The 26,400-nt window shown below is 47.0% G+C and overlaps 1 protein-coding gene across 2 annotated transcripts in view; it reads left to right on the forward strand.

The window, feature by feature from the left end:
- SGCD (sarcoglycan delta) overlaps positions 1-24,470 on the forward strand; it is a 770,090-nt gene extending 745,620 nt beyond the window's left edge. For both annotated transcript variants that reach the window (XM_036014319.1, XM_028528196.2), the window contains 2 exons: positions 19,250-19,373; positions 20,722-24,470. In XM_036014319.1, coding sequence (XP_035870212.1) covers positions 19,250-19,373; positions 20,722-20,895 — 298 coding nt within the window. In that variant the 3' untranslated portion in view covers positions 20,896-24,470. The remainder of the gene's footprint in view (positions 1-19,249; positions 19,374-20,721) is intronic.
- The last annotated feature ends 1,930 nt before the right edge of the window (positions 24,471-26,400 follow it).

The raw sequence follows: 26,400 nt of genomic DNA on the forward strand, positions 1-26,400 counted from the left end.
TTCATTTTAAATGGATACATTCACCTTATCCAAAATGTCTTTCAACACAAATAAGGTACTCCCTGAATTTTTTTTTTAATAATTTACTCTTCCCCTAGAGCCCTAAACCTTAGTCACGTTACCCTAACACTTGCTCTGGCTCAGTAACTGGAGGCAGGTTGGGGGCAGCCTTTCAAAGTGTGGGTCCCGGTGCTGGGGCTGGACCAGGCACCGTGAGGCTCCCTCCTAGCTGTGTGAGCGCAGGCTTAGCACCCCCAAGCCTCACTTTCCCTGCTTGTCAAACGGGGGTCCTTGACAGTGAGGCTGAGAATAGTGTAATATTGTTTTCCTAGCACAGCGCGTCGCAGTACATAGTAAGTATGCAGTGGTTTTTAATAGCTTTTATAAAATTAAACTTGAATGAAGTATAATTATTCACATACAAGATAATTAGTTTCTACTTTTCAGCCTCCTTAGAGCTACGGAGCTTACCTGTTTTGGTCGCCACAGACAGGGGGGTTCTCGTACCACACGAGACCATACGGGAGGCAATACAGGGACTTGCTATTAATCTTCCAAAATCTGTAAAGAAGTCTCTTTCAGCTGAAAGTGGCACCCTTTCAGCTGCCACTCTGCCCCTCTCATTGACTGACGGAGAGTGCGTCCCTGAGGCCACAGGACAACTCGGTGGCAAACCTGGCGATAAAAATCCACTCCTAGTCGGTGCTCCTTCTGCTGTGGTGTGCTGTCCCAGGGGGCTGAATTGGCTTCCAATCCAGATCAAAGCTAGTGATTTCATTTCAAGGGAAAAAAAGTCTAAATAACATTTGTGGATTTCTTAATTTAAAATAACCGACAGCCTCGCTCGCCGCTACTCGTGGAGTCAGGTTTGCTGTAGGGTCATTAAACATCTGAGAGCATTAGCTCTCACCGGGGAGACGTGAGAGTTATTACCGTCATTAGTGAGTGCCGGGAGTGTGGAAATGCACATCATCTCTTTGATATTCGCATCAATTATTGAGCTCCTTTCCCACTTGAGGAAGGGCCTCTCAGTGTAAAGAATGCCACGGTCTGGAGATGACAGGGTACGGGATGGGCTGGAGAGGGAGTTCGTCCAGAAACTGTGGTTATTGTACCTGTAGTTTTGTAGCCGGTCAGCCACCTGGGAAACCTCAAGTTCTGAGAAGCACGGTTTGCTACAAAATCCAAGTTTCTGATCACTGTTCAGGAGCCCATTAGACTCCAAAGGCACAATATCTGTGATCAGTGTTTAACTCTTAATGCAGAGAGCATGTGGCCAGATTTTCCCCTCTCAAAGTCATTGACATTTTAGTAAATCTTGTAACAGTCAACACACATTTTTTTTTTTGCAGAAGGAATGGACTTCTTTGGCCACTAACTAGCATTTGAACATGTTGGAATGAAATTACTCTTGGCATTCCAGCTATTTGCAGTCTGTCACATGGCCAGTGGGTTAACCAGGATGCCTCTTGTGGATGATAAAATGTTGAGGAAGTCAGAGGGAGTTAGAGATCAGGGGGAAAGAACTCACTCTGTCTAACCCCAGTTTAAGAGGCGGGGTAAATAGGTGTGACAGTTTCTATCGGGATGAATGCAGTCATAAAACGGTCACTTACCCCACAGCTTGTGGCCCCCGCTAAGGCTTCACGTACATTTCCGCATTCCGGCTTCTGGACAGCCCTGTAAGGGAGGCCTCGTGGTCCCTGCGGAGCATGGCCAACAGCTGAGCCTCGGCAAGGCTTGCCCACGTTCCCAAGGTCAAACATCCAGCAGACGGAAGTGCCCGAACTCAAAATTCTGACTCTCGAGTTCAAGTTTTAAACCACTGTCCTATATTTCCTCCCAAGAACTTCAGGTTAAAAATTTAGGCTGGGAGTGGGGGGGCGGGGCGACAGACTATGGCCCTAGCAGCAGAAATATAGAATGAGGTAGTTACTAGCAAAATGGGCCCCACAATGAGGGACATATTTTATCATTTTGTTCTAAACTCGATATGAAATAACACTAATGTGACTGCCAATTCTAATGTAATTGGACTACAATAATAAATCGTCCGCAGTCATACCCAGAAGGTAAGCGGAGGCGAGGAAAGAGAGTTTCACAGTCCTGGACCGTACTCGGAAGAGAGCAAGGGCACGGTAGTCCATGCTCGGGAGCAGAACTCAGCGGCACTTGGTTCAACAAATACTCAGTGATTGGCCAGGCAACCTCCTTGCTGTTGGGCCTAGACCTAGTGGGATTCCCGCCCTCGCAGACCTTATTGGAGAGGAAGGAAGAGATTGTAACAAGTAAATAGAGAAATGATTACAGACTATGTTCAGCGGCCTGAAGGAATGTCACTGAGTGACAGAAGGGGTGGCCAGGGAAGGCCTCTCTAAAGAGGTGGCATTTAAGTGGCACTTGAAGGGTGAGAAGGGGACAGACAGAGGATGGGGCAGGGGGACCTACCATTTGTGGGAACAGGATGACCGACCGGGAAGGTCCCTCAGGTTGTCTCACCGAAGGCTCCGTTGCAGGTCCTCTGTCTCCTGGATGAAAGAAACCTCAGGGTCACCAAACTGCTGCTAAAGCAAACGCTTGTCTCTGTAAACACGAAGTGCTGACCCCTGGCAGCTGCAGATGCCACAGCTCGATGAGATTTCCACCCAATATGTTAAACTAGTTTTCAACCATCAGAACCAGGGGATATGATAAAACATACTAGCTAGGAATTAGGGGGCCATGGTGTGATCTGCACTCTCGAGGCACGTGGTCTGCACCACGACATTTAACCTCTCAAAACCTCCACTGCCACAGCTCACAGATGGGGCTGGTGGTGAGTGTCAGATGGGACAATACTCATGAAAAGCACCCACCGTGCACAGCTGTCACATAGCCTCACTGATGAGATGTGAGGCTAAGTCTGCCCCTGGAACTTGACGCCGCGCCTCTGCCTGAGGCCTCTGAGGTTTCTCTGAAGCGGACCACGTGAAAGCCTAACTCAGAAATACAGGATGAGTCACAGAGGCGGCAAGACAATGTGGTCAGAGGGAACACTGTGAATTTGCAGGCTGAAGACTGAACGACCACAGGGGTTGGCGTGACGGTGGCCAGTACTGTGTCTGGAAGCCGTCTGGCACCGGAACCGCACCCTGACTTCACAGCAGCCCACTGCACTGAAGCAGGTCGGCTTCTCCGATGGGAGACACCCATGTTGGCTCATTAGTGTGTGTCAAAGAGCACAATTAAAATATGGTCCTGGAGCTCTTGAAGATTCCATGAGAGCTAACAAACTTCCAATCAATGAGGAAACTGAGAAATATACACACTCTTTGAGTCAAGTCCTGCTGATAGGCTATGGGGCAGATAAACAGCATCAACACAGCATCAAAAGACCAGCAACCCAAAGTGGAAGTGGCCCAGGTAGTGCAGCGAACCTACAGAGCAGGTGCGGGTCTCCGTTTGATCAGGTACATTGACTCAGCTCCTGGGGCGGCAGCTTGGGTTCCTCTTTCCCTGGAAACAGTGGTGTAACCACCCTGTCCCCGTCGGTCAGTGGGGTGGCAGGGCTCCGTGTTTAACATGATGCATCTGCAACACACTCGGATCCGCCACGTCCGCCTGAGTCGGTGCTTGTCAACCATCACCACCATATAGACGACTTTTTAAAAATTCAGATGCCCTGGAAGGCCGATTTAATTGGTACAGGGCGTGACCCATGCTTTGAAAGCGCCCCAGGTGATTCTGACTGGAGGGCCTCAGCCACGTCAAGGACTCCCTCAGAGCAACTGCTCCAGCTGACGAAAGCACCCCCGACTTCACACGGCCTCCCACCAGGTTGTTTCCCTAAATTGCTTCCCTCTGGATCATAACTTTACCTCATTAATCATTGGTCCTCGAACATAGAACGCACAGACTAATCCGAGTGCTGGTGTTCGTGGGAAGCTGCCCTTTGCCTAGGAAAGACGAGCTAACCTCTGCTGTTTCAGTTACCACATATATTGCTTGGCTTTTTATGGTGTTTTGAAGGTCGCTCCCCAAAGTAATAAAAGCTATTGTTCTCCATTCTCTGAGGATGGGAGCGAAATATGATCTAAAAGCTTGTCTCGGTTTGGAAGTGATTAATGTAGATTCACATGATGAAGGAAATGAAAATGAGAAATCTGGGTAAGTAATCACTGTTTCAACAAAAACAATTTCAACAAAAAATGAGCTTGAAACAGAGAGAACAAACTGATAGTGCCAACAGCGAGTAAATTATGCTCTGAGTCCCAGAGACAGACCTTGCGATAGCGTTTTAGGTTTTGTGGATTTGTTGGATTTAAGACACCTCCGAGAGTGAGTGAGGGGGAGAGGGACACCGTGGCCGCCCCGTGTTTCATGGGCACTTGGAACAGGGCGGCTTGCGCAGAGAAGCAGGGATTTTGGAGGCAGAAAGGGGCGGGGAGATGATGGTGCCACAGGGCAGACACCTGCCCAGGGCTTCCTGTAAACCTGGGAGATGTGAGGAAGTTCCTCCTTGTCACAGTCCCTGAGCCACACAGGCGCAGTGACACGCCCTGGGGCGCAGCAGAGTCGGGGCACTGTGGAATCTGGTGGGGACTTTGCTCTGTCTGTAGCTAGAGAGAGAACACTTCAAAAGCCACCCATTTGGGGACTTGGCTAAAACAACGATTTCTCAGAGCACCTTCCTCGTCTCAGCAGCCCAGCGAGGCAGCTGACACTCCAGACTGTGTCTGCAAAGAGTCTTCAGGGGCGGCATACCCACACTGTCATTCACGCCGCCGCAGAGGACTCTGCGGCCGGCCACAATCAGACTCCCTCCCACTGTGTCCGTCTGCAGCCCTGCATACCCACATTTCCCCTTGACGTTCCAAACACGTCCAATTCAACATGCCTGAAACTCCACTCACACTTTTCTACCCTTCCATTCTGTGAGTATCCCACGCACTCCCCCCCTACCTCAGCGGCGGGCCCACCCAGTACCCCAGTTACAGCACTCGCCGCGCTGGACATCATTTCTGACTAATTCCATCACCCTCTGACTAATTCCAAGTCGCCGTCTTCTCCCACGCGGATAACCACGACTCCTGGCTCCTCTCTGGCAGTCCTTATGTTTGTCCCTTCCTTCTTCTCCACTCTCTACTCTGTACCCAGGCACAGGTGTGTCTAAGGGTAATTGTATACACACACGCATAGATGCATCCTGTTGGTTTTGTGTATCTGGAGAACCCTGACTAATACCACACACACACATGGGGGGGGGGGCGTAATTTATCATGAGGAACTTGGTTCACCTGATGATGGAGGCTGAGAAGTCCTGACGTCTGCGCTCAGCGAGCCGGGGACCCAGGACAGCTGGTGGTGTAAGTTCTCGTCCGAGAGAGGAAGGTGACCAGTGTCCCAGCTCAGCAGGCAGGCAGGCAGGCGAAGTTCCCTCCTGCTCAGCCCTTTGTTTTAGGCAGGTCATCAGCTGGCTGGACGGGGCCACCCACCCACGTTAGGGAGGGCGATCTGCTTTACTGCGTCCACTGGTGTATGTAAATGTTTCTCTCACCCAGAGCCGCTCACAGAGACAAGCAGGGCGATGTTTGACCACACGCCTGGGCACCCTGTGTCCCGTCGCGCTGATGCATAGAAGTAACTATCACGGTCATCTTCGCAACACAGACATCGGATCAGGCTGTCCCTTGTCTTTTTATGCCCCTGTTCCCCCACTGCACTTAAAGCCTTTCCTTGTCTCTCCATGTTCTGCAAGGCCAGGCCTAACTTACCTCTGGCCCCCTCTTATTCATACCACAGTTGCTATGGACCTTTCAATTTTTTTTTTAAGCCACAAAACAGTTTTTCTCCTAAAAGTCTTCATCTGTGCTGCTCCATCTAATTGGAATGGTCACCTTTCACCAGGCTAACTCCCTTCTACCCTCCAGGTGTCATCGTAAGCCTTCCCAGACCCCAGCTCCTCCCACAAGCCAGTGCACAGCCACGAAGCTCTTACAGTCCCCTGCCCGCCTTCCCTGAGGACTCCTCATCACCGTAAACCAGCAGCTGCCCAATGTACCCCATGCACAAGCTCACATTCACTCAGTAGGGCAGGGAGGAGGTCTATACGGTTGGCAACTATAACCCCAGCATTTTGCATATAATAGGAGTTCATTAACGTCCAAATAAATGAGCCACTTCCTAAAGACTCTCCCAGCCTGGCACCGAGGCCACTTCTCCGTCCCCTGAGGTCTAGTATAATACATGTTTATGAAATAAACCAAGAAGCTCAACACCAGGAGAGAAGGGTTGATTCCAAAGAGCGTTCTGTGACGGCCTGGCTCGCCTGTCATGAAAGCAGACTTCAAAGTGGCTTTGCTCCGGAGGACAGAGCACCACTGTACCCCTGAAAGAAATGGCCTCCAAGTGACAATAACCAACCCAGTGCTTAAATCTTGACAGCAGAACCTTAGAGAGAACTCTGCTTAGATTTTCACCTCGGTACTTAAAGACAGACAGATCTTTCAGCAACTCCATTCATGAAATTTAAATAGCTGTCACATATGAGAAGCATGAATTTCAAAGTAACTTTTGCTTGACTTAAAAGCAGATCCCATATAATCAGAAAAGCCCGTTTCTCTTTACTTTGTGTAGGTGCTTATTTTCTTTTAATCAGCTTCTATATTGGAAGCTGAAATGTATTCCCCTGAGCAGTGTGGAAAACTCTAAGTAAGCCAAAGCAGCCACTTGAAGCAGGATGGCACAGTGGTGTGGATTTGCACTGATCAGGGTAGCTGAGCTGCCCCTGAGGCCCCCAGAACTCCCTTCTCCGAGTGAGCGGAGCTGCAGGAGGATTGGACGGTGGGAGTGAAGCCACAGCTGTTTTCCTCTCACGCTGGATGGTGGGTACAGGGCACCAGGCACCGTCAAAGTCACCTGCCAGCTCACCTGGTCGGCGTGGGGCAGCCCCCGTCTTTAGGTCCTCCAGCTCCCCTTGGATCCTTCTTCAGCTCCCCCAGCGCCGGGGCCAGGACCAAGCATCCCTAGTTCCACAAGGAAGGGCAGCAGTTGTCCCTTCCCCAAATTGGAGACCTGGAAGTGGTAAGAGACAGGGACCAGCTCATCGTGGGGGGTTCCAGCCCACTCTCACCCTCCCCACTGCCCATCCACCTTTCCCACCGGGGCGCCTGTCTGGCTGACTTCAGGCTGCAGCATCAGACGCAAGGACCGCATCCCTATAGGCTGTGCACCTACCCAGCTCCCACTCTAGAGGTTCAATTCCTGTCATGTACCTATACACACATTACTCATACACGCTCTTTTGCAGATTGCACCCTGATTGATAAACTTCTAGACAGTTTTCTAATAGCTTACTGGCAGCCCTTAAGCCAGATCTGGGTCTCAGAAAGTTGGTAACATCCTTGGTTTGAAATATAATAAGTAATAACAATGTTGCCCACTTTTAAATATGAGTTAAACTGTACAATTTCAAAATCGATTTTTGGAAAAATCAGAAATGTGGGCCTCTCGTTCAGTAATATGGTAGGCTAAACACCCCAACCAGTTGTTTTAGTTGAAAACAACTAAAGCTATTATTGGGTAAAAATGTTTTAAAATAGTTTCAGTGGGATGATTCAGATTCCAAAACCTAAAATAGCATGGGACCCCAGAGAAGTAATCTGAGCACTGAGGTCAGCTGCAACTGAACAGATTTTGCTAAACTAGATGCAGTTCAGCTTCAGTGTCCAGAGCCTCACTGCAGGGGGGTCCACCCTGCGGCCCGCAGACCACATGCACTTCAGGATGGCCGTGAATGTGGCCCAACAAAATCGTAAATTTACTTAAAATACTATGGTCCTTCTTTGTGACTGTGTCACAATGTATTTAATGTGTGGCCCAGAGATGCCAAAAGGTTGGACGCCCCTGGAGACGGTCCGGGGAACAAAGCCGAACCTCAGGACCCACTCGAAGCAGATGGTCCAGTGAAAACGGGACCCTGGTGTACCAAACCGTCAGTGTTAGGAGGAAATACAATGCAAGTGGCCTAATCCTCCCCACCCATGACCTTTCCACCCAGGGGGCTGCAAGGCAAAGTGCCTGTCTTGAACCTCAGCACTGAATGGAAGAAGCAACAAAACATTTTTCCAACACTTGTTGTCTCCAAACTGGCTGCCACTCCGGTCTGTAGCCTGAATTCATATAACCTGGGTGGTCCTGAAGCCTCAAGCAAAGAAATTAGTTTGTAGTTTAAGCTGAAAGTGGCACCAGAGATTAATGGAAACAAATGCAAATCTTCTAGAGAAAAATCACCTTAAATGCACGCAAGCCTGCGTTTATCTCTAAATATGCGTCTGCAGATAAAGATTAAAGAAACACTAACCCACAGCCCAGAAGCACGCAGCACACGCAGAAACCAGGCTCCAGGAACGGGAGCACGAAGAAAAACAACGAGGCAGCCAGTTAGGACCCACGGAGGCTTCAGCTGTGCGCATTAGCAGAGAAATACATAAAGTGAGTACGTTTACTAAGAGTAAGGAAACCAAAGAAGGAATTTAAAGAGTAAAAAAAAAACATAAAAATGGCTCACAAAGTTAAAAGGAAGCCAAACAGAATTTCTAGAAATGACAATGTCATCTCAAAAAGTAAAACCCCAGCATATGTGGTAAGACATAGATAAAAAAACACATGAACATGAAAATGTATCTGAAGAATCATGCAGACAGCAGGGAGGCAGGATCATAGCAATGCTACTGGAAATGAGGAGAGAGAGAGAGAATAAAGCCAAAACAGTTTTCAAAGACCTATCAGGTGAGTAATGCCCGGAAGTGATGAAAGACACAAAACTACAAATTTAGAGAGTAAAAAAAAAAAACACCCAAGTAATAAAATTAAATCCAGATCTAGGCATATAAATGACACTGCAGAACATCAAAGATAAATCACAACAGAAGAAAGAACCAAATCCAAATTCTAGAACTGAAGGTAAGCTGACAGTTGACTCCTTAGCCGCAACAGGAAGGACCAGAACACAGGGGAATAGTATTATCAGTTCCTCAGACACAGTCACTGTAGGCAGAGTCCGCCTCCAGCCACAGCCCCTCTCCCCAGGAAGGGAAATGAAAGGTTTGTTCCAGGAAAACAAAACTGAGAATGTTCCCCAGCAAACCTCGCTAAAAGAAAATTATCAACTTCATTTTCTTGGTGTTAAAAGGAAGGTAAGTTTAAGATGACAGAAGGAATAAGTGAAGAAAGGGGGAAAACACATGAATATATGTAAATGAACATTGATTATATAAATAGTAACCTTGCTTGACTAAAGAATACAGTACCAAAATATATATAGCAACAGTAGTTCATATATCAAGAATTGTGAATTTGGACTGTTAGATTTTTTTTTAATCCATTAAAGACTCAATATTGCTAGGATATCCACTCTTCCCAAGATTTTTTTTAATCCATTAAAGACTCAATATTGCTAGGATATCCACTCTCCCCAAAATTTATCTACAGGTCTAAGAAAAATCCCAACGGGCTTTTAAGATAAACATCGGAAAGTATCTTGAATACCAAAACCATCTGTTTCCTGTTTGCAAAAGTTAAAGGACTGAAGTCTGTAGATTTTTCTATCTATGTATGTCTAAAATAATTTTACTAAGAATATATAGCAAATCAATACCAAAACCATAAACAACTAAACTGCAAAAAGTTGGGCATAACATTTAAGCATATTTCTCCCAAAAGAACATCTTTGGATAGCCAATAAGAACATGAAACTTTGCTCACTATCATTAGCCGTGATGAAAATGAATGCTGTTGTGCCCTTACATTGATTTTTAGACTTACAGTAAGAGTTATGGTATTGCCACGAGGCTGGACAAATAGATACGCAGAGCAGCACAGACAGAAACAGACCTACAAACAAGTGGCTACGTTGTCTTCAGCAAAAGCAGCAGTGCTGTTTGATAGGGGAAGGATTTTTTTTTTCAATAAATTATGCTGCAAGAACTGGATAAACCTATTGGGGAAAAAATTAACCTTCACACTGTTCTTCAAAGCCAGTTAAGATGGGTCATAAATCTAAGCCTAAAGGCTAAACTATAAAACTGCTAGAAGAAAACATAGGAGACCATTTTTCTGACCTTGGCATAGACAGTGTTTTTTTTTTTTTTTTTTAGAGAATGCATGAAAGCGCTAAACATAAAATGCATGACAAATTAAAATCTACCATAGTACGTTGCTTAAAAATAAATTGGCAAGTCGTGGAATAGAGACGAAATGACTGCATATACATAGATAGTTGATGGATAAATTGGTAAAGCAAATCAATAACAAAAACACAAACAACAGAACTGCAAAAAAGTTGGACATTAGATTCAAGCAGACATCTCCCCCTAAAAAAATCTTTGAATAGGCAATAAGCACATGAAAATCTGCTCAATATCATTAATCATCAGGGAAATGAGAACCATAATAAAGGACTATTTTGTAGCCACTAGAATGGCTTTAATTACACCAGTATTGGTGGTAGGAATGTAAAATTGTGCAATTATCCTGGAAAATCGTTGGGCGGTTTCTTATTGTGTTCATCTATTGCTGTGTCGCACACTCTCCTAAAACTCTGCAGCCTGAAACAACAGACAGTGACCGCCTCCCAGCGGGTCAGAAGCCTGAGTGCGGCTCAGTGATGGGTGCCTCTGCCTCAGGGCAGTGGTGGGCTTTGGAGGTCAGCGGTCAGCTAGGGCTGCGGTTTCTTAGCACCCTTGGTTTGGGGAGGGGCCGTGGGCTCCCTCAGTCCTGAGATACCTCTGCGGGGCAGCTGTCAGCGTGGCGGCTGACGTCCCTCAGAGTGAGGGGGTGAGAGCAAAACCTGAGAGGGAAGCCACAGTCTCTATGTAACCCAGTCCCCTAAGGGACACCCCATCACTTTTTCCAAGTTCTCCTCCTGTAGAAGCAAGGCCCCGCGTCCAGCCCACATGGAGGGGAGAGAGCCACATGAGCAGGGCCTGAGTCCCAGGAGGCAGGGACCATTGGGGGCCCTCTCCCCTCCACGTGCTTCCTACCCACACTTTTTAAAGAGACACCTATTCTAATAACCTAGAAATTTCCTTCATGGCCACTTAGTTAAGAGAAATGAAAACTTTGTCCTGAAAAAGACCTGGGGAAGAATGTTCACAGCCCTCTGTACAAAACGGCCCCAAACTGGAAACTGCCAAATGTCTCCCACGAGGGTGCTGGGTAGAAGGCATAGATCCCAGTTACAAGAGAAGGGAGTTCTGCAGCAGGGTGGCTCCAGTTAACGACGGTGTATTAAATACTCGAAATACGCTGAGAGTAGATATTAAGTTCTCTTACCGTGCTTGTGGGGTGGGGGGAACAGGTAAGGTGATGGACAGGTTAACTAGCTTAACAGGAGGGATGACCTCACAGTGTACACGTGCATCGACACATGGCGTGGACAGCAGAGTGGTCATGGGGTGGGGGAGGGAACAGAGGGGACAAATGGGGTGGAGGACACCTGACCTTGGGCGGTGAACACTCAGTCCAGTGCACAGATGGGGACTTGTGGAACTGTGCACCTGAAACCTGTGTCGTTGTGTGAGCCCGTGTCACCCCAAAAAATTCAGTAAAAAGTGGGAAAATGCAAAGAACATTGTTATATACCTTAGACACATACAATATATACTTGTCAGTAAAATAAAAATATCTGTGCATTTCACTGTCTATAAATTTTACCTCCATATAAAGTCATCTGAACTAAAAATCCAGTTGTACGAGAGACACATCTAAAACATAATGTACAGAATGGCTGATATTTAAAAGTATGGGAAAAATGTCTCCAAGGAAAATACTGACAGAAACAGAGTGAGAACAACTACAGTAAGAGGCAAAATGGACTTAAGAACAAACCATTGTAAGAAGTACAGAGGATCGCTGTAGACAGATGAGGGAGATGGAATAGCTCTAAGCTGGTGTGCACGTAACATACCCCTTTTAGTAACTGACAGATCAAACAGATAACAGATATATATTCAAAAAGAACAATTAAATATTTTCAATTAATAGACGTATGTAGAATATAGCACCTACTGCAGAACATTCCTTTCAGAAGGGCATGGATAGTTATAAAAATTGAAACATGCTGGCCCCAATAGCTAGTTCTGATTTTTAAAGGTTTGAATTTTATACAGGAAATAGTCTCTTATTATAAGATTATCAGTTCAAAATCAATGTTCAAAAGTTTAAAATCACTGAAGAAAATATATACCAGAAATATGTCCTAGAAAATCTCAAATATTTAGAAATTGAGAAAACAATTCCTGTGGTCTATAAAACTCACAGGCCACAGGAGAATCCATACTAAAATTAGAAAATATTTATACCTACATTAGAAATACTCCTTTAGGATGCTTCCAAGGGAAAATGCGTAACTCTAAAGGCATAGATTAAAAATTAGTAAAGGCAAAAATTAACTAAGAAGGTAACACATTGTAGAACCTCAAACAACTGGAGTGTTCCTAATTTATCTAGAAGAAAAAGAGGAGGAAAGATTCAAGAACTAGAAGTATGTATAACACAGATAAGGTCAACAAAACGCAAAGCTAGCCCTTTGAAAGGAGTGTAGCTAGCGGTGCGGCTCAGGGGGGGAAGACGTGACTACCAACAGAGGGGCATTTGAAAAACGGAGACATTATAAGAAGGTTTGCCAAACAATCTACACCTTCACATGAAATAGAAAGATTCCAACAAAAAGATAACTTACCAGAACCACTCTGAGAAGAAACACAAAAACTGTATAATCCTGTAATTGCTTTCAAAGATGGAAACAAGATGTTTCTCCATGCACAGAGGGTTTATCAATGAGTTTAAACATATCAGGGACAAATAATTCTAACCTTGCACATAAAATTCTAGAATATAGAAAAGTAATAGAACATGGCAAAGATCTTACAAGGAAGAGAAATCCCAGGATAAACTAACTCATGAACATAGGTGCAAAAATCCCTTAAAAATTAACATAGGTTCAGAAACATCTGGAAAAGATCATACATAATGACTGCGGGTTAATGCCGAAAACACAGGAGTGGATTATTATTGGTAAATTAATATAGCTCACCCATTAAGGAGAAATATACGAAGAAAAAATAGTTCTTGATAAAATTTATGTTAATGAATGATGGGATCTTTTAGCAAAGTGAGAATAAAAGGTAACGCTCTTATCCTAATAAAAAGCATTTGAGGAAAGAAACAGAGCAAAAAAATCATTCTGAATGGTAAATTGCTCCATGTTTTCCCTATAAAGTCAGGAAACAGCATCAGGGCCACTTTCTTACTTCTAGTTGGCACAGCATTGGACAGTCAGCCCTAAGCAATACCCGTGTAGAAAGAAAAAGAAACAAGAGGTGTAAGACATAAAAAAGATACAAAACTGTCATAAATTAATTAGTGCCTGCAAAGAACACTGAAAATAACCTTTAAACCCATTATGAAAGATAAGATGATTTGCTGAGATGTCAAGTAGAAGATCAACGTACAAAATAATTGGACATCAATTCAAAAGGAAAAGGAAGTAGGGTAAGAGACATACTTTTTTAAATAAAAATACCGTTTTCAATAGCCACAAAAGATACACTGAACCCACACAGAGAGAAGTGTTAAAGCGGCACCAAAATACATGAAAGGAAACACAACTGAATAGAGACAGACGGAATGAACATAAGTCAGAATGCCAAAAGGGCGTTTTGGTAAAACTTAGGTTTGTCCTGAAATGCACGTGGGAGATGAAGGCCCGCTAGCACAAGGTGAGAGGAGGTGCCTTGTGAAGTAGAAATTATTTTAAAATTGTAATAAATAAGCTGCAATAATTAACTGGTATCGTAGGGATAAACAAATAGAACAATGAAACAGACTAGAACTCCCTGAAAGAAACTCACAGGTGCACGGCTACATCGTTTGAGACAGAGTGAAACGTGGGCTTTCACCAGGTGTCATCAGCATCATGCATCTGCATCTATTCTGATCCCAACTCTTCCGACCAAACACAACAATTAATACCTGGTGAATTTGAGACTTCACTGAAAAAGCAAAAAAAAAAAAAATGTTAAAGCAGTGTAGAAGAACTTGATGACCTCATTGCAGGGAAGGATTGTTTAGATAAGACAATAATGCACAAACCCTAGAAGAAAAGATCGTAAATTTGTGGACCCTGTAATGTAAAACTTCATTCCTTCAAAGATGCTAAGCATGAAGTGAGAAGACAAAGCACAGACTCAAAGGAAACTGTCAATCCAGAGAACTACTAAATAATTATTTTTCAGAATAAAGTATTGCTGTAATTTACACACACAAAACAACAACAAAAGCAATTAAAACAGACAAAAGATGTCTCACTGAAGAAGAATCCCAAGTGGCTTGCAAACAAATGAAAAGATGCTAAACTCCATTACTAATCTGGAAATGCACATTTAAAAGACAATAGCGTCCCGTTTCACACTCATTTCATGTTTAAAAATATCAAAAGCGAACAAGAAAATAGAAGCGGCAGAACCCTTTACCCTTCTAGTGGGGAAGTACCTAACAAAGCTGTAGATATGCTTATCCTAGAAGCTTGGGACCCCACTCCTCACACGTGTGCCCTGAAGAGAACTTACAAACGTGCACCAGGACCCATGTGCAAGAGTGTGCGGAGATGCAGTTTGTAGAAGCAGAATCCTGGAACCGACCCGACTGTCTGACGGAAGGACGGACAGATAACATCACAAGGGAAGACAGCACCAGGGAAACTGTACGCATGGATGCATCTCAGGAACAGACTGTTGAGAGGGAGAAACGTGTGAGTCGCTAAAGAACACCTACGTGGAATTACTCCGTGTGTAAAGTCAAAAACATGCGACAGCAGACAATCTGTTGTTCAAGGAGGCAAATGCAGTGTAGTCATCTCCTAAAGAAAGACAAGAGGACAGCACACCCGATCCCCTGTAGCCGTTATCCTTGAGAGAAGGAGATTGGGAAGGGGAGCTCAGGGCATTCCAAAGGTGACAACATCTTCTTTCTTAAAAAGGATGGTGCATATACAAGGCTCATTGCACTGTCGGTCTTTATACCATATTAATATTTTCAGAAATCTTGATTTTGCATCAATTCCAAAAATGGAACAATTTAGAATAAAATTTTTTAAAATATATTTAATCAGAAGTTCTGGCCGCAGTGGGACAGATTAGGATAGCAGCTGCCCCTGCAGACAGCGTCTCCATCACTTGCCCTGTATTACTGCCTGAAGACTGTGGTCCTCCTCACAGCTCTCTTGGGGCTCTTCCATTTCATTTATGTCACCTACCTAACCCTCGTGTGTGCCAGAGAGCAGCAGCTTCAGCATCACCCGGTAACCTGTCACAAGTGCCAGTGTTCAGGCACCACCCTAGCCCCAGGGCATCAGAGCTGGGGCAGGAGCCCAGCAATCTGCTTTAGCAAGCCCTCCAGGGGACTCTGATGCATCTGAGGACCATTGTTCCTGAAGCCGAGGCCCCGCCAGGGCACCTCCCTTGCTGCCCATTCTCCCATTCTCCCATTCTGAGTGGCTTCAGCCCTCCCCCAGGAGAGCTGCGCTTTCTCCTAAGGGAAGCAGTGCTCTTCCCAGAGCCACCAGGAGGAAGCCGCCTTCCCTTTTTCCTTGCTCCCTGCCAATGCGGAGTGAGCCACTGGCGCTGTGTTGTGGGTGTTGTGGGACTGGTCATCTGTGGTCAGAAATTGATTGGCTTGCTCTCGGGAGTGCTTTGTCTGCTCTCTGCCAACCCCACAGGGCTCCAGCAAGACCTTTTATCACAAAGAAATGATTAGCATGTGAGTAAACTGTCAACAATGCCTAACAACGAAGGAAGTTAAGATGAAAGCCGGTTACCTCTGGTCTCTGCTTCCTCCATAGTCTACCTTTTGGAAGCCTTTTACAGTAGGAGGCAGGTTCAGAGCCGCTCCCTGGCTCAGCACCCTGGCACTCCCAGGGCTGAGAGGGGCAAAGGTAGTAGTCAGTTGGCATCCACTCTGGCCTGGGGCGGGGGGGGGGGGGGGGGGGGGGGGGGGGGGGGCAGGGGGTCCGGGGGGTGGTCCCCTGCTGATCTCGAAGCCCACAGGCAGTGAGCAAGAGTAAAGTGAATTCCAAGGCCTGTCTGAAATGCCCACACCACCTGATAAACTTCTCCAAGCTCCAGATTTTTTTCTCCTGTCAAGGTCTTTCTCCCCACAGCAACTGGTTTTGGGGGGGGGGGGGGGGGGTCCTGATATGGATCATTCACTTTGCATACTGCCTACCAAATGTGAACACACGCACCGTTTTCTGAATTTGATATCACCGCTGCCAACCGTTTAAATAAGTTACGGGAAACGTGGTGCCCCAGGAAGTGTGTGTCACTGAGCCGTGTGTGCGGAGTACCTCACCTGACCCTTGCATACAGACTGGTTTGGGACTACAGGGGCTAATTCCATGAAGAAAGAGGCGGCATTAATGACAAAGAACAACATGAGGATATGATGGACGGGAAAGAAGTTCAGTCCTTTTGGAAGTGGTATGGTAGCGTGGTCAGTGCACTGGCTTTGGTGTCCACTAACTTTGAACTTGAATCTGGGCTCTGCCCTTTTACTAGACGTATAATCCTGAGCAAGTTGCTTACCCCAGTTTCCTTGTTTGTACAGTCGGGATCGCAGGAATAGCAAAGTCACAGGATCTGTGTGGGGATTAAATGAGATACCATGTATGACGCAGTTGGCACAGGGTCCATTACCTAGTATGTTCTTGGTAAAACATAGCTGACGTTTGTGGCAAGAAATGAAACTAACAGAACATCAGACCAAGTTCTCAATGGCTGAGTCAACTCAGAAGGTCAGATCTTCTCTGGGGAACTTGTGGAGGTTTTGATAAGAACCAACCAGTGGCGCACTCAAAACTCACTTTCGGGAGGCGTACTTGGGCGTGAAGTACAGTGGAGAAGAGGAACAGTGGGAGAGTGAACCTGTGAGGTGGTTGGAACAGCCCAGGTCGGAGATGGACCGGTGTACTGACTGCGGAGAAGTTGTGAGCTAACAGATGAGATGAGGGAGGGAGGAGGGGACGGAGATGGGGTGGGGCCTGTGGCCCCAGGGGAGGTGGGCGGCAGCCGTACCATGGAGCGGAGTGTGGGCACAGCTGGAGGTGAGCAGGCAACATCGCCAGAAGGGAAAATTAGGCCAGAGGGGGAAACGTTAGTGAAAACGGGAGATGTTAGAAAAAGTAGGATAAACTGGGTTCAGTCAGTCAGACCTTACAGGACAGAAAAAAACAAGATGCAACACCATCTTCTAAGTTCAGAAGTGAGAGTGGTCAAGAGCGCGGGAGGAGCTCGGGTGAGGGGGACTCGGTGGGCCGGCAAGGCTGCCCTGCACGGTGGCACTCCCTGTTGCTCGGGTAACGAGACCCCTCCTGGTACTGACGTTACACTGGGGAAAACCACGTGCAGAAGAGGGGAACCCTAATTCCAAGCAGAGCCACACCTGAACCAGCACGGCCTTGGGGAGGTCTTGCTGGGAGGAGAAGGAAGGGCTTGGGGGATTTTTGCCGCACACAGAGGGGGGCGGCAGAAGGGAAGGAACGAGCTGTAGAGAATCCAATCCCGCCTGTCTACGCATTCCGGACCTGCAGGCTCCCTCTCTGACTCCCGCTGAGGCCCTGCAGGGCAAACAGAAAAGTCGGGGGAGGAGCCTGCTGCCCAGGAGCACACCTCAGGAGCCCAGGCCTGGCAGTGTGGAGGAGCCCTCTCCTGGCACCTCTGGAAGGTAGCGTGGGTCTCAGTGGTGACGTCCCACTGGTCAGCTGGCTCCTTCTGCCACTGGTGAAGCCCAAGGGGGGTGTCTGAGGCACAGGGAGGGTGGGAGGCAGAGGAGGGAGTCAGCAGCTGGCAGACAGGGTCATGTTCCTTTTTAACACGTGCAGAGTGTCTCAGAGTGCCCTGGCCGGGGGCTCAGTTGGTTGGAGCATCGCCCTGTCCATCAAAAGGTTGTGGGTTCGACCGGGGTGCGAACAGGAGGCAACCAGTCAATGTTTCTCTTTCACATCAATGTTTCTTTCTCTCTCAAATCAATGATCATATGCTCAGGTGAGAATTTTTTTTTTAAGTGTCTGAAAGTTAGGAATGCAGGACATGGGTCTGAATCAGAGAGCCACGCAGAGGCCCTGGCTTCCTGAGTTGGGACACTTTTCCCTCTGAGACAGAGAGGAGGCCCTTCATTCATCTGTGTTTGGCAATAACCTCAAATGGGAGATTATTCAGCGGGTGGGTAACATTTTCACATGAAGCGAGTTAGGCAAAAATCTTTCTAAGGAGTATTAGCCTCTGTTTTTAATTTAACACACAGTAGTAATTAAACTAACATACTCTAAGGATATTAGCCTCTGTTTTGTGAGAATAATTAATGATAATTAAGTTACCTGCAATAACATTCATGCACCCGTTCGGGGCTGTAGCTGTGTGAGGGCCGGCAAACTGGCAGAGACGTGTAACGCCCACCGCAGTCAAGGGCGGAGCAGCTGTGTGACAGGGACCCGCCTCCCGGTGCCGTCGCTTTGCAGTGAACTCATCCCCCTCTCCAAACCCCTCCCGCCCCTGAGCTGTTCCGAATTTTCTCCTGACAAATCTGTTCGAGCAAGGCCTGAAATTGCTTTGTGATTTGCTGGGAGTGTAACAACATGAACAGCGGTGAACAGCAGTGTTATGCATTCCAACACGCCAGCCACTGTTTGAAGTGCTTGATAGGTGAGGAAACGCAGGCTCTGAGAACTTTTGGAAAGGGGAGAAAAGGGGAAGCAAGCGAGGCTTGCCCAAGGTCCCATAGGGGCAGCCCCGTGGCTTGAGTCCAAGTGTGTCTCTCTGCCTCCGTGGGAGACACAGAAAGCAGGACCGAGTACCAGGAATACCTCCCAGGTCTAGGAAGCTCAGTGTAGGCCTGGGGTTGCCGTACTCTAGGAATACAGAAAACCTACATAGGAACTTGGCTAGCTTTACCGATGAAGCAGTGACCGACTGGGGGTGAGATAAGAGGAAGTCAGGGCCCTGGGACTCCCTCCTACGGCCGTTGTGATGTGCACTGACGGTAAGCCCGGAGAGGTTCTCCCTCATCCGCTTCGCCAGGTTTGTTCATCAGAGCTAGAGACGTTGGCGGATCAAATACCGAAGTGCTGACTCAGTGCTCTGGACATCAAACTTCCTCTTCAATTTCACACACCGCCGAAATGAGGTCTTTAATCTTAGCTTTCTGTGTATTTCAGGTTGGAGTCCCCGACCCGGTCTCTGGTGATGGAGGCCCCAAAGGGAGTAGAAATAAATGCAGAAGCCGGCAACATGGAGGCCACCTGCAGAACAGAGCTGAGACTGGAGTCCAAAGACGGAGAGGTAGGGGAGAGGTAGGGGAGAGGAGGGCAGGGCCCCAGAGAGACGCGGGTACAGTGAGCCAGCCTTTCCCGAAACCCAGCTGTCCTCCCTTCACCGCTGCAGTTGAGCCCGCACTGTACCAACAGAAGGGCCCACCAGAAGGTTTTATCCTGAAACAGATACATCAGGCAGGACCGTGATAAGCCAAACCCACAACACGCAAAAAGTATGAGTCACTATTTGTAAGATGCTGAGAAAATAGCATGTATTGCAAGTACAGGATAATACATATGGCCGTAAAGATGATTGCTATTTCCAAATTCTGTCACCTTAAAATAAGATTTAGGTAGCTATAGCAAATTAAGGTATATATCATACACACATCTGGCTGAGGAACTTAACGTACCTGTAGTCATTTGTAAAGTTTATGTTGCACGTTTCTGCTTTCACTGAGCATGGAGCGTCAGCTCCAAAGCCACCCCCAACTCAGACAAGCCAAAAGTTCAACAGACCAGGCAACAGGAGGGCGACAGATGGCGAACATCCACTCTCTTACCCCGACGCAACCCCACTTTGATGAGCAGAACGGCTGCTTGTGTTTTCGCAAGCAACGTGAAGAAAACATGATTCAGCAGCAAACTTTTTCAATGCCTTCACTGTGTTCATAAGCAAAGTTTTCTATTTAAGAATCTTAAGAAGAGAAAAAAATGTGTTTTCCTTTTTTAAAGCAAAACTCGATTCTACTTTTCATAGCTACTGAGAGATGATCAGCCTCGAGCTGCCTCTGTACACCACGCCCAGCTTTTCGTTGCTTCCACACCTGCTGCATCTGTTTTAAAAGAGCTGGTCAGACTGAGCGTTCAGTTATCAGACTGTCCCTTCCAACAGCCACAAACTCCAAGCCACTCACACTTAACACAGTGACCACATCAGGTGCAGTTAAAGAGACCAGAGTCCAGATTCTGCAGGAGTCGGTTGTCTCGTAACAGTCACTTACGCCCTGAAAGTGTTGGCTATTCTTGAAGACTCGCCATGCACGCCAACATACTTAAGGTCTGAGAAGGCCTCTGAGCTAGGATTTCCAACCTTGTTTCACTCTGGGACTCGACGCACATTCTACATGATACTCTCTTGCAAAATGCTAATCTGTACAACATTGTCCGTGCAGTGTTGTCCTGCTAGAATAGAAGCTTCCGTGAGGGTAGAGCCCTCTGGTCTTGTTCATCTCCGCATGCCCAGGGCCTACAGTATTCAACACACAGTGTGTGCTCATTCGATTTAAGTCGAATTGGACGTTCATCTGTTAGGTCTGGACGTCAGGAGAATCCATGCCAGCCTCTAACTCTCCCTTCCTATCCACTCTCTCTAGATTAAGTTAGATGCTGCGAGAATCAAACTACCTAGACTGCCTCACGGATCCTACACGCCCACAGGAGCGAGGCAGAAGGTCTTCGAGATCTGCGTCTGCGCCAACGGGAGATTATTCCTGTCCCAGGCAGGGACCGGTTCCACTTGTCAGATAAACACAAGTGTCTGCCTTTGAGAGACTCTCTACAGAGGACACTGTCGGCAGCGGGAGGCCTTTTTCTGGCTGTAGACGCTGGCTGCCGGCTATTTTTACTAGAACACAGAAAGCCTATCAAAGACCTTGTGTGTGTGTGTGTGTGTGTGTGTGTGCGCGTGCGTTTACGCGTGAGTGTGTTTGCGTGTGTGGGTGGATATAAATATATATAAATATATATAAATAAATATATATATCCTCTGTATAAAATGAGGTTTCAGTACAAAAGGAACCATGGGTGACCCTGGATAACCGGTCATTTCCATCCCCCCCCCACCACCACCTACATGATAAAAATCAAAACACTAATTCAGGCTCCGCATTCCCTGGACCCTTCCAAAACCACTCAGTGTCTTGGACACTTACCAAAAATTCATCCACGCCTCTGAGTAACAGCATGCCTCCTCCTCTAGTGTCATTACAGGGCAGCGATGGCGGGAATCTCCGAGTCATGCCCGAGTGCTGCTGCCCCCTTGGAACTAAAAACAGACCACTGGGTTTCCTACTGCAGCTTCGGTGAGGCGGACCACCTTCTCCCTCTGCACGCTGGGGGCGGGGCAGTTCAGCCATACACACTCCAAATATCTGTTCTTCCTCGTCAGTCAAATGTCTGGGCGCTTTTGCAGTTGGGTGAGTGAGGAGGGTGAATTGTAGCAAAGTGTGAACTGCTCACCCAATTCCCACTCTCTTATTTCTTTCAAACTCACATGTTATCCCCCCCGTCAAAACCAGAGTTATAAATCAGCACAAAGCAGGATAACAGCCACTCCTCCATCGGCTGGAAGCTACTCAGTGGCCTCACAGGCAAAGAGTAAATGGGCAATGTGTCTCTGTTTAAAGAGGAAAAAAGGCTCAAAGTCTGTCCTGTCCTCACTTCTGACTTATTCAATAGACTCCAACTCAGAATAATTGGATCAGTCGAAATTAACAAGAAGGGGACCCCTACCCCAAGAGGAGCCGTTCGGAGATGAAAGTCTAAGAGTAGCTTCGGGAACCTAATTATTTTTACATGTTTCTTGGGATTGGCAGGTAACTTAGAGACGTGCCTTTTATTTTTAAAGGCATGCACACACCGACTTGCTCTTTTATGTATGTAGGGATAGCCGTATTCCTAAATCCGCCATTATGTTTTCTCCAAGAAAAACAGATCTAAAGTACTACATGCCTCCCCCCTAGACATGCTCACTGAAACGTAACATAAACTGAGTCAAGTGTCTTCGTCAGAATCACTGTGTCCCCCGGGCCCAGCAGCACCCACCCCACCCCCCACGTGTGGAAGGAGGCAGCTCTCTGATTCCCGCCATCAGCTACCACCCATCACTCCGTGTTCATCGTCATGCTCCAGGGTCACCCTGGCCAGCTCTTGTGCTGGGACAGGGGATTACACCGTCTCTGTTCAAAGAGGGGGAAATGTGCCTATGCCTTAAGTCAATGCACTCAGCAAGGAGAAGCACATCCTATTTATCTTGTCATTTCCTGTAGTTTATTTTGGGCGATCGGAGGGGAATGGTTCAGTAATGACTGGGCGTCTCAACGGCAGGTCGGCCGGCCAAGTGGCTGCAGACGGGGAGCACAGAACGGAGACACGCCTGGCGCAGACAGTCCTCGATGCCACTCAGCCAGGACTGGCCCCACGATCCGAAATGAAGTAGTCTTTATAGGCCCGGATGGCTTTTGTTTCTTGTTTTTATTTTTTCCTTCGACAAGGTTCTAATTTGTTCATATTTCACAAGCAGGGTGAGATTTGTCATAGGAGATTAAAAAAAAGAAGAGGTTGGCTATCTATGAGCTGCCACTCAGGCGCTGGGCTGCGGTTTGTACACATGGAGGTTAAAGCAAGCTGCGGGTGCTCAGTCCCTCGGAAGTAGGGGGAGGAGGGGTGGTTCTGGTCGGACCAAGGCCCTGCCGGCTTCCAGATCCCAGGCTCCCTCTAGTCCCTGCTGCTCAGCGCCCCCTAGAGAAGAGTTGGGTTGTTCAAGGGCAAGATCATGAGACTGCTTAGTTTATAGCAGTAGGATGTAAGCGAGAAAACTCCAAAAAGCTGTCAGGTTGCTGTGCATCAGTATTCCCTGGAGGATCACGCAGCCAGAGTCTGCATGTACCACACACGGGGCTCCGCCAGGCCAGGAGAGGCCCTCCCTGCGGCTGCGAGCATGTCCCCCACGTCGTTCAGATAAACAAGAGTGGCTGCAAGGTCCTTGGTGGCGGAATACCATGATACACAGTTTTTTCCAGCAGGCGCACCACGCTGGTCCACAATCAACGCAATCCACAGGCAACAAGAACACAAAAAGTTCCCGAACCTCTTTCCTCTGATTTTGGCCTAATCATTACCTGGAAGTCGGAGATGGGCGCCTTGGGAATTTCATACCAGTAAAAAGACTGGTGTGATCCCACTTAGAAAAGTTTATCCTAAAGGCATTCAGATCACAAAATAGAAATAATAATAATAGCAGCCAAGAATAGAAACCAAGTAGCTATGGGGGACAGACACGATCTAAAATCCCAATTTTCATTTGTGCTAAGTGAACATAATACACCAGGCAATGAATGAGCAGCAAATTTGGCATGGATTACATTATGTATTTTGGTTGCGACTTTAGAATTTGATCAAATGCATTCTAAGTTCTTCAGTGTATTTTTTTTGCCCCCTGCTTCCTTCAACTAGAATATGTATCCATGGTCACGAGAGAAAGTTTTACCTGAATTCTGGGAAGAGAAATATATCTTTTACATTAAAATCTGAGAACCTTTCATTTTAAAAAAATGAGATTATTTTCTAATTTTTATAATGTCTTCCAGACAATCACAGCCTTCAGTGCAGTGGGTGGCATAAGAGACAAATCAAGTTTTAATATTCTTGAAGTTCTAGTAGGTTCATATTCTTCAAAAGAGTTTTAAAAATGAAAAGTTGATCTCCAGATAGGCTTAGCACTATGTCTGTTTAGCACCAGGCCATAAAGGCTCAATTGTGGGAAACTGGGAGTGTGTGATAGAGGTTTTCAAAAGCCCTTTGGTGGCATCTGTATAGATGGCAACTTGATAGGAGGTGTTCTAATTTTGTCACCCAAGGAATAGATCTTACCAGCTTGAATTGGTTTTCCTTTCTTTCACATCAGTCTTCCTCTGGCTCGTTTTCATTGTCTGTCCCGCAACCGCAGACCAAAGATTGCTTGAGGTTTGATTCCAGAGCAGGGGTCAGCAAACTGTGGCCCCTCAACCAAATCTGGCTCATCAGCTGTTTTTGTCAATAAAGTTTTATTGTAACACAGCCACATCCGTTGATTCGCATGTCGTCTATGGCCGATTTCCTACTGTAACAGCAGGGTGGAGTAGCTGTGCCAGAGATCTCATGGCCCACAATGCATTAGACAGTTACTAATTGGCCTTTACAGGAAAAGTTTGCTGACCCCTGATGTAGAGGTCATGTGTGGCATGTGTTGGACACGGCAGCAAAGGAGCAGACTTCACGGCAGCATGGAGTAAGCCTACCTGTCCACGTGTGCTTGGGGACATAAACACTTGGCTATAGACAAGAGGTTAGCCTTATACCGTGTGAAAAAAAAAGTTGGGGGGGTGGCCCACTTGTCTGAGAAGTGCAGGCTTGCAGAGAGGCTGGGATGAGGGGGAGATGGAAAGGAAAGTTGTAATCCTCCCACAGTTTCTTTCCTCGGACCCTCAGTAAACAGGAGGCACCTCCTGTCTGTAGCTCGTGTGGCAACATGGGAAGCGGGGTCCTGTGATTTAACCTTAGAATCTCCTCCCTAAGGAGACTGTTTCTGCGATCTCTACCAAGAGCCTTCCCCTCACCTTCCCATGTTCCCAACAGATGCCCGTCCCCCGGCGATGCCTATCCAGACGATGGTTTGACTTGGCATCACCACCTCAGCCACTCACCTCCGGCCTGCCTGCTCCCCTCTGACCACCCCGGGTCCGAAGGGCTCGTGAGACCAACCGGTAATTAGAAATATGGAAAGACGCATCTTAAAGTACATGGGAAGGGGAAAAAAATGGAGTACAAGTCTTTCACGAAGCTGTTGCCGGACAGTAATTCCTGTTTGATTTTTGGGTCCACGGAGTAATTCCTGTTTGATTTCTGGGCCCTGGGGCTTCGGTGCGGCGGGAGCACAAAAAAGACGGTTCCGGACTCCGCAGCTGGGCCTGGGCGGTGAGGCGGGTTCCCACCAGAGGCTCGTCCCTTCCGTCAACACCCCTCCTGCCAACCCAGGGTTTACACTCCTATCCAGTGTTGTCGGAACAGCAATCGGTATGAGAGCGCTTCTGTAAACTGAGTATCGTGTCAGAGAGGAAAGGTTCTGTATTTTTTTTCCTTAGTGAAAACCACCACCATTTACCAGACCCTAATCAGCACCACCCAAGGGATCCCTGAGCGTTTTATCCGGATTCAACCGAAAGGGAATTCAGTGGGCAGCCCTGCCTGTCACGGGAGAACTAGACGAGAATGTCTTGCTTTTGTTTATTTTAGGTAAACGGTAGCATGCTTACTTGGACAAAAGAGGTACATAGATTCACGTGAGCACCTGAACCTTATTCTTCAGGCTCTGTGAAAGGTGAAAAGCCCGTTAGAGTACGTTGTAAACGAGACCCATTTTCTAGCCTTCCCCTGCGCCAGGGAATCCGAGGCACAAAGAGGATAACACGGCAGCCCCCGCGATGACACATTTGCATGGTGCCCCAGCAGCAGGTTGCGGGGGAAAGTTAAAAGAAACAACCTTAGAAAACAGGCCTTTTATCTCCAATATAAAATGTCTTTCTCTGGGCCTTTCATCACTTTCTCTTCGGTGGAAGGTCCCCCCATTTCCAGCATATTTCCATTAAAATAGTCAAAGCCGCTGCATTGGGATGTCAGATGCATTTCTTTCTTTGTGGTAATCGGAATTTAAAATTATACAGTTGCCTCTGAATTTCTCATTCACAAAGAGAAACCGCTGATAAGAGAGAAAGCGGTCTGAAGCCTGCTGCTTCCGCCAGCACAGCCCACCACCCGCTCGGGCACTTTCAAAGGCAATGTGATTTCTATGGTTCTTAGAAGCTGTCTTCATAATGGAGTCCTTGAAATTTCTCAAGGCAGATCTGAATGGCAGAGGGAAAAATAATCATCGGTGGGAGGTCCTCACTTGGCGTATTGTCAGAGCACAAGTGTAAAAGAAAATAGCCCATTTGGGGTGACCCCTGCTCACATAGACTATTTTCTTTTGTTTTTACCTCGCTTCCTTTTATAGATACTGACAGGGTAGGAAATTAGCATCTTCCTTTGAGAGAAGAAAGCAATTGGAGAATACTGGGAGCCCTTGATGCCACAGGAAGCCTGATGTCTTAACATATTAGTGATGTTATCAAATCCATCAAAAAAAGTCTCAGACACACCGCCAACAACACTAACTCAACTCCAGCCCAGAAGGTGGTAAGACCAGTCCCACCTGCATGAGGCTTGCCAGTGGAATAGAACAAAGGATGTGGAGGCAA

Source organism: Phyllostomus discolor, chromosome 13 (genome assembly GCF_004126475.2).
Source record: "Phyllostomus discolor isolate MPI-MPIP mPhyDis1 chromosome 13, mPhyDis1.pri.v3, whole genome shotgun sequence".
Taxonomy (NCBI): Eukaryota; Metazoa; Chordata; class Mammalia; order Chiroptera; family Phyllostomidae; genus Phyllostomus; species Phyllostomus discolor.